General features: G+C 28.8%; 3 protein-coding genes across 3 annotated transcripts; 1 reads left to right on the top strand and 2 right to left on the bottom strand.

Annotated features, from left to right (window-relative positions):
• Nucleotides 1-415: 415 nt before the first annotated feature.
• On the bottom strand, nucleotides 416-6,106 carry Chro.20066 (hypothetical protein). Its single annotated transcript, XM_660964.1, has 1 exon — nucleotides 416-6,106. One exon carries the CDS (start codon nucleotides 6,104-6,106, stop codon nucleotides 416-418), a length of 5,691 nt encoding a protein of 1,896 aa, XP_666056.1.
• Nucleotides 6,107-6,959: 853 nt separating this feature from the next.
• Chro.20065 (OBP33pep like protein) lies at nucleotides 6,960-7,601 on the top strand. The annotated part of the gene is made up of 1 exon (XM_660963.1): nucleotides 6,960-7,601. The coding sequence occupies one exon, from the start codon at nucleotides 6,960-6,962 to the stop codon at nucleotides 7,599-7,601; it is 642 nt and encodes a 213-aa protein (XP_666055.1).
• A 215-nt stretch (nucleotides 7,602-7,816) lies between these two features.
• On the bottom strand, nucleotides 7,817-9,091 carry Chro.20064 (hypothetical protein). The annotated part of the gene is made up of 1 exon (XM_660962.1): nucleotides 7,817-9,091. The coding sequence occupies one exon, from the start codon at nucleotides 9,089-9,091 to the stop codon at nucleotides 7,817-7,819; it is 1,275 nt and encodes a 424-aa protein (XP_666054.1).
• Nucleotides 9,092-9,208: the final 117 nt, after the last annotated feature.

Below are 9,208 nucleotides of genomic sequence, written 5' to 3'. Positions count from 1 at the left end.
GGGGCAGGGCGCGCGCAGAGCGGAGACCATGGTCGATGGTGGGAAGACGTAGGGGGAGCACGGGCGACTGGTAGTCGTCGGTGCGAAAAAGAGGTGCAAGAATTTTCGAGGATATAACTAGGAGGAAGGATGTGAAGGGTGGTATCGATATTGAAAGGTTTAGCGGTGGAGAGAGAAAAGGGGATCCACAGAGGGGAGCATAGGCTTATAAGGAAGGTATTGTACGTGGGAAGGCAGGAGTGACAGGAGCGGTGGAAAGATCTGTTCTGTCGTACAGGCCCTCGCCCACAATCTGCGGTTTAAAAGAGGGATCATACGGGGAAAGGGTCGGTTCCCACCAAGTATGGTGGGATACCTACTATCAATATAGATAATTTAAAGGGTAGTACAAAATCTTCAATACCTATCTTTTCTGTTAATCGTTGGTTTGAACTTCAAATGACAAAAAGAATTGACTAATTTCATTTGAACTATCATATAATGGTACCACTCTGTGTTCCAGTTGTTCCCCATGTTTGTCTAAATAGTTAACACAACCATGTAATGAGTCCATTTTTGGAATTATACTATTCACTGTGATACACTCTCCTACATACCATGGTCTGCTATGCTCCAAGTCATGTAATATAAGATTACCGGAAAATTCAATCAATTTTTCTTCTGATTCAGCTTCCAAATCTTTATTATTAGACATTTGAAATTGATTCAAAATCTTAACATTCACAGAAACTTTGTAATTCCCACCTTTGTTAATACTTAAGAACATGGGAATAAATAAAAGGACTCCCGAAGAATTGTCAAGTGTAGAAAATATGGAGTCGTTCTCGAACTCTCCTTGTTGATTAATTCCAATTTCTTTTTCTTCAATCTCTTTTTCTTTTTCTACTCTTCTTTCTTCTTCCTTATCTTTCTCTTCTCCTACTCCTTGGAACAAATTTGTAGTATATTCATCAATTTTAGCACCATTCTTTAAGATTTTAAAATATGGAGTGATATTTTCATCAATAAAACTAACTGTCTTCTCTTCCGAATATGAAAGTGACCAAGTTGATGACCCAGAGGAGATTGTTGTTTTTGGTTTTTGCCCTGTTAATGGCCCTGATTCTGAGATGAATCCTAATTCGGTTTCAGATTCTACTAATTTTGACTCTGAACCAAATTTAGATTCAGTAGATGGATAATCTCTATAATTTGAAGTATTCTCTCTCAAAGTCCAAACTACTGTTTCATTTGCTAAATTGGGATCAAAACCAACAAATTGTATATTATCATCACTCAAAGATTTCACTGATTTACATTCATATGTTATAGTTTTTTCCTCTCCTTTGTTTATTAGTGAATGCATTCTTGTAAATTCTTCAAGACTTCCTACTTCTTTATTGACATTTTCTGTATTCACGATTCCTGTTTCAAAACTAGTTTTTACCTCACAAACAATGCTTCTTCTAAGCAATTTCCCATCAATAGTAAATCTCCCAATTGTGCTAGAATAAGGAGTTAAGCTATTGTTTTGATAACTATTATAGTGAATAGCATTATTATTATTATCATTATTTCCAACTGAAGATATAGTATTTTGACTAAATACAATTTCCCATTTATTATTGGTTGGAATTTGGAGAATTCCAAGCTTTGAAACAATATCTTCCTCTCTTTGGATAATAGAGTCATTCTTATTTTCAAATTCTGATTCTGAAACTCCAAAATACGGGTCTTGAGTTATCAATTTTCCAACTTTAACAGAAATATCCAAAATAAATTTTTCTGAAAAGTCCTTTGGTATCCTTAAAACAAGTTGTAATGGTCTAATTTCATTGGAAATTGCATTATATGCAATAGACTCAATAGTATCAATTCTTTGTTTAGAGTCAGTTAAAAGCACATCCAAAGCATTAAATGGTGAAAGTAGCCAGACTTTACATAGTTTCTTAATACTCTCAATATTGAAACCAATTTCATCATTATTAGCTTTCGAAGATAACTGATCATTAAACTTTATATTATTAGTAACAAGCTTGTGAAATATTGGTAGAGAGTTAAATGGTTGAGAAAACTTTGACAAAATTTGCAAATCATCAACAGGAACTTTATAAATTGGAACTGGATTTGCTATGGAATTTGTAGATAAATCTAAAAATCCACCTGGAACAATTTGCAAATTAGGAGTATTATATATAAGTGTCCTTGAATGACGTAACCAACTTCCAATACATGTAAAATATGATAGTGATGGGTTTCTGAGACAGAATTGAACATAAGAAAAGTTATATATATTACTTCCTGTCAAATTTGAAATCGATTTTTGATAATTAAAGTATTTTAAAGTATTGATTCCAAACTTGATATAATCATTAGCTTGGTTTGAATTTGATACACATAGATATAGGAATATGCCAAAAATAAGGATTGATGGACGATAAACTTGATAGAATAATTTTCTGGAATGATGGTCTTCATAATTCTGTGGAATATAGTTCACACGTCTGATCCTGCAGTGCAATGATAATTGAGAGTTCAATCTCCCAACTTCTTCAAATTCAACAACTTCAAATTTCTCAATAATTACTCCCAATATTCCAATATTGGTCACAAGGGTAGTTTCCATTCTGGAATTAATAAATACGTTAAGAAAAGTCGGGAAATGATGAATCATTATGATAATTCTATCGGGAATTGATTGATCTTGTAATATTGTGGAATAATTGTTATGAAGAAAATGAGTAAATAAGATATTCTTTACTTGGGCTTTACTACCTGTAAGAACTGGAGTGAGTTGTTGTTGGATAATATTAGAATTACTAATATTATTTGAGTGATCATCTTCATTATTACTAGTAATATTATTATTCAATACTTTGTAATATAGTACTTGAATCCATTTGTAAAAGGCTTCAATTTCTATTTTACATGCAGTTTCTGAGTCCCTTTCAAGAGAATTTGAAATAATTAAATAAGATAGAATGAGAATTGAACAATGATTTGGAATAGTATTTTTGTGTTTACATTGATTTTGGCCTTGTGTCCATGTTCTTTTTGGTTTTAATACTGCTAAGAAACTTGAGACAACTGAATAAATATATTGACCATCCTGCTTAATATTGCTATTATTGTATAGATTGGAGTTGTCGATATTGCTATTACCAAATAGTTTACTTTCAGAGCTTGTATTAGAAATAGTAATTTTGGGAATATTTTTTCTTTCTTCCAAATTTAAATTTTGAATAGAAAGGCATTCAAGTATCCGAGTGCAAACTCGTTTTAAAAATAACCAAAAGTTTGAATCAAAGTAACTATTTGTTATTTGAAAACATGTATTAGTCATTTGTGGATTCACAATTTCCCATATTCTTGCCTTTCTTTTTCCAAAAAACTTGTTTTGTTGCTCATCAATTGTAGTCAGCCTACTGATTTCAGCAAAAACATGTTTTGGAACGATTGACTGAAAGATTGCCTCAAAAATACTTAGAGAACAGTTGATATAATTTTCCTCAAACAAATACTCAGCAAAGGAAAGGGAAATCATCTGAAAGAAACGATCCGTCAGTTGTCCGAAAACTTGTCCTGCCCCAATTTTGGAGGGAATTGTAGGTGTTGTAATAAAATTTCCAGAACCAACATTCACAAGTTCACCCGCATTCTGACCATTAGTACCGGCAGTACTATCTGCCATACTTGCACCCGCCTGCATGCATCCACTCTGACATGCATTGTCCACATGCATTGCCGGTGCGGGCTGATTGCATTTATTGTCAGGGGTACTATTTAATGTGGACAAATTATTATTATTATTATTAATCGCAACATTTTTTTGGGGTATTTCTGATTCAGTGTTTGTGTTGAGGTTAATATTATGGTGGGAGATGGTGTTAAATAAATTAATTGGATAAAAATGTCTGTAAATGACTGCTGAAGTGTAAAAAAGTGAGATGGATCTATAGAATAAAGATTTGGAATTAATGAGTGATTTAATGTTTCTTCTAACAATTTCACAAGATGCAAGAACCTCTGAAGCAATGCTTCTGTCTTCAATCTGATCAATGTCAAAAGAATCTGAGCCAATATAAAGTGAGCAAAGTTTGCTGAGTTGATCAAAAGTTGTTTTATGTTGGCTAGTACTGGAGAGCCCTTTTCTTTCATACTCAAGAAAAGTTTCAGGAGATGAAAGTTCTTCAAAACAACCAAGTGAAAGAGGAGGAAGAATCTCTCCTCCAATTTCTTGGTCATTACTGAATAATTCTGTATCAAATTCATTACAAAATTCAATTAATTGACTTTTTGAAAGATGAGAGTATTCTGCTGAAGTTTTATAAAGTTTGGAAATGTTTATTAATGTATCAAGTACCATATTATTCTGATTATTGTTATTGTTTAATATAGTAATACCAGAGCGATCTTCAATTTTATTACTGTCATCTTTTCCATTCAATTCATCTGAAATTACATTATCGCATTGGGTATTATTATTAATATTAATCACAATATTTTGAATTGATCTAGCAATTGAAGAGAGAATATCACCAAGATTTTCATTTTCAAACTTGAATGCACAATTCTCTCTACAAGATTCTGAAATTCTGGAAATGATTTTTTCGTTTTTATTACCTATAGATAATGGGATTAACGAGAATTCAAGTCCATCTGGATATTTATGATGATTATTCTGGCATAGCTTTGTATCTTCTTTTATACTTTGATCTTGAATAAAGCTCTTATTAACAAGGTGAAAAAAAAGTACTGAAGCAAGTTTTTGCAATGTCTGAGAAAGCCATAATGATGACAAAAATTTAAATTTTGGATGATTTGTTCCAAATTCTCGAAGTGTTCTACAATGAATCTTTAAATGAATCATTGCTTTTTGGATTTCGCCATTTATCACATGAATATGGTAAAGTCTTAGACTTATTATATTGCAAAGAATTACAAATTGATAAGAAGGTATACTTGTCTCGTTCATTATATTATCCCAAGCTGCAATATATTGTTTTACAGCTAATGCGAAATTCCCACAAAACTCATTCATTACAGCACTCTTTATACAATATCTTATTAATAATACTTTTGATTGGAGTTGAGTCATTGTTTGACAACCATTCCCAGAAGTACTTGAGGCAAAAGAATTATTCTTATTGGATCTAGATAAAGTATTTGCATTTGTCAAGCTTACATTCTTGAGAAGATTATTCACACTATTTGAGCTTGAATTAACTGCTGAAAAGAATGAATTTCTACCAAATCTTGGAGATAAACTAGATTGTATACTATTCGATACAGAATATCTTAATCCGGTGGATGAACTTTTCATTGATAAACTTCCAATAAATGAATCACTTGAAGCCGTTATACCAGCTGTCTGTGCCTTAATTGCAGACTTTCTCCATCTACGCTCATTTTCACTATAATATGCTTGAGCCGTTTCATAAGCCATTTCAGCTAATCTCTCAATTCTGATATTTAATTGTTTTTGATGTTTTAATCCACATTTTACAAATATTGCCTGTAGCTCAGGAAAGTGATTTCTTCTGAAACAAGTTACACATGATTGAGGATCTGGAGTGCCTGATGGTAAGATTACAAAAATTAATACTGATGGTGGGGATTGTCTCTTTTTTAATATGGGTGTAATATTTTTAATTATATTAAGAGCATCATTTTCAAGTTCATTAATAATTTCTTGATCTTTATTCTTTTCTGTTTCTTCCGAATTTGAATTATTGGTATTTATTGGGTATTTCTGCCAGTCAAAACAAAGAATATATAGAGCTGGTGTTTCATATCTAACTTTATTCATCCAATTTACATTCAAAATATCGATTCCTCCAAGATAATTACCAGTTCGATTCCCTAATATTACACAATTTGAATTTGAAATTGAATATGGAGATTTTAATAAAGTTTTTGATGGAGATGTTGCACTTGGTGTTGGAGTTGGATTAATAAGCTCTGAATAAGTCATGCATTTTAACTCCAGGTATTTGTCACAAGGAAAACATGATTTTGGTCTAAATGAATCAATACTTTTTGAAATATGCTCCTGTAGATTTTTTGGAGCTATTAAAGCAATTAACGGCTTAAAGTAGCCTTGCCAATCTGGATGAAATCCTTCCATTAATTATTTTTTTTTAATATCCTTTAATCAAAAAAAATGATTCATCAAAAGTTTAGTTTTACCACATTAGTAATTAATAATTCCTTATTATAATCTATTTTTTTCTTTTTCCTCTGCTTATAATATTAAATATTAATATTAATATATATATATATATATATATATATTAATATTTATGATATTGTTTTAACACATCTATCTTAAAACAAATATAAAGTTAATTTTTGTAATAATTTAGTCTTTTATAAATATAATTTCTGTTAATACAAAGCTACTTTTCAGTCTTATCTTCTATCTTTATTATTTGCTGTTTTTCCACGATTTAAATACTATCTTATATAGCCACATCCGTAAAAATATATGCATATATATATTAACACATAAATAAATATATATATATTTATATATATATATTTATATATCAATTTAAATATAATTATTTTTCCTGGCTTTGGTTCCTCCTCTAAATCTCTTTATTTTTTTTATTTTACAAACCTTTGATCCCTTTTTAATATTTTTTTCCAAAGTCAACCCCACCAATTTACCCGCCGGCGCCACTCACGGGTACCGGATATTAAAAATATATATATATTTATGTATATTAATAATTTGATGTAGAAAATAAAGTTGAAAAGAAATAAATAATAAAATTGCATTAATATTTATGAATTTTTAGATATTATCAACTCAAATGAAACATTAAGAAAGATTTTTTGGAAAAAGAAAGGAATATATAGCGACAACTATTAAGTTTCTTAAGGAATAATTATATTTATATAGAGTTAGTCAAGAGGGGAGAGAAAAAAAAAAAGAAAAAGAAGTCTTTGTCAATATTAATCAATTTAATATTATAATGGATGATATTAAAAGAAATAAAGATCCTAAGGATCTCCCAGAATTTTATCTAGTTTTATCCAATATTTCTAAAAGACAAAACTTTGGAACATTACTTAGAAGTGCATGCGGATTTGGAGTCTCTGAAGTACTCGTAGTAGGAGAAAAGAAATTGATGACTTTTGGAAATAAAGGAACTCTTCCACATTTGAGTTTAACACAGTATGAAAATATTGATCAAGTTGTTGATATTATTAAAGAAAAAGAAATGGATCTTGTTGGAATTGAAATAAGTGATGAATCAAGGCCTATATATCCTCATCCTTTTAAAAGATCGACAGCTTTTCTACTTGGTAATGAAGGTACTGGACTTAGTCAAAAATATATTAAACTTTGTGATTATTTAATTCATATTCCTCTTTATGGAAATGGAACAGCATCATTAAATGTTGCTATTGCTGGATCAATAGTATTTCATCATTTTGCTATTTGGGCCAAATTTACTGAATCCTCAAAGAAAGGAGCCAAGTATATTATTCAAGATAATAATAATAATAATAATAATAATAATGATCATCATAATATTGATATATCCAATGTTAAAGGGAAAATAAGACATTATTTATTTCCTTCCGAGTTGGGTACGTTTTTTTCCTTTTAATTCCTTAAGTTAATTAATATTTGATTTCCATTATTAAGAAAAAAGAATGATTGAGAAGAAAAGGATTGAAAGGTAAGTTAATAACATTATAATACTATTTTTTTCTTTCTTTAATGAGAAATTTATTTAACATATTATTAATAACAATCCAGAAAAAGGAAAAAAGAAGAATCTGAAAATCAACCAAATTAATGTATTTTCTTCATCATTTATCCTTAATATGGGACTAATAATGATTTATAATCTTTTGATATATCCTTTGATAAAATAGATAAAATAATCTTCAATCTTTGACGAATACTTTGATCTTTACATGTTACACATTCTATTAATTCTGGTAATACATTTTCTATATAACTCCCAAAACATCTCTTTCTCATCTTCAAAATCTCAATTTGTATCTCATTAGTTTCATCCATATTCTCTTCTTCAAATCTTCTCAATGCTTTATAATGTTTCTCAATCAAAACTAATAAAGATTGCATTTCTTCAATTTTTAAATGTGGCATTGGCCTTAATCCACTTTGTAAATCTTCCATAGAAAAACTTTTAAACATATTACTTGTCATTCTATTTAATATGTCACCCAATTCTTCAATACAAATAATCAAATCCTTGACTTTTAAACTCACTAGATTCAATTGATTTTCATCTTGTTCTATTGTTAATTTCATTATCATTCTACTTATTGTACTTAATTTAATATTTAACTGATCATACAAAACAAATAATTTTTCGATTATATATATCTTCAATGTTTGATAATTAATATTTAAAGTTTGATGATTATTTTGTGTTGTATTATTATTACTACCATTTCTATTTAATACTCCAAAATTAGTATTTTCTGCAGTATGAAAACTCTTATATTCTTCTAAATAACATTTATTTCTTAATTCAAATCCATCTTTAAATTTATTATTATCATTAATAAAATCGTCAAAATAACTTATAATAGTTTTGTAATATTGATAAGGTAATTCAAGAATCTCCAGATCTTCAATTATATCATCTTTTCTATTAAATTCATTTAATGTAAAAATAAAATCCATAACAATATTAACTAATAGTATATCAAAATATAAATAATAGTTTTCAATATAATTATTAATTCTTTGTGAATTTTTGTTGAATATATTACTTGAAACAACTTTAAGTCCAAATCCATGTTCTTCCTTGATCATATTTGCAATAATATCAATAAATAATGGCCAAGTATTGTCCAAAATAATTTGATTCAAATCATTTTTAATAGAATTCGAATAATTTTTATCAATTTTTTCAAATTCGATCTTTAAGAACCTTATAAATGATATCCAATCATGTATAATAACTAATATAGCTTCTTTTGCTACCATCCAAATTCCATATATTCTTTCTTGATCTAATTCTATAATTAATAATAACTTTTCAAAAATATATGGTAAAATTATAATCATTTGAATGATTGAATGAATTTGATTAATATTTAATAACTGAAGAATTTCCATATTTTTTAAAATAATATTTCGATTAAATCCAACCAATAATGATATGGTTTTACTAGAAATTCCAATTTTATTAGTATCAAGAAATAAATCCCTATGTATAACCAAAGTATCCAAAAG

The sequence above is a fragment of the Cryptosporidium hominis genome (genome assembly GCF_000006425.1).
Source record: "Cryptosporidium hominis TU502 chromosome 2 CHRO012021, whole genome shotgun sequence".
NCBI lineage: Eukaryota > Apicomplexa > Conoidasida > Eucoccidiorida > Cryptosporidiidae > Cryptosporidium > Cryptosporidium hominis.
This window is presented reverse-complemented; position numbering and strand designations above follow the sequence as displayed.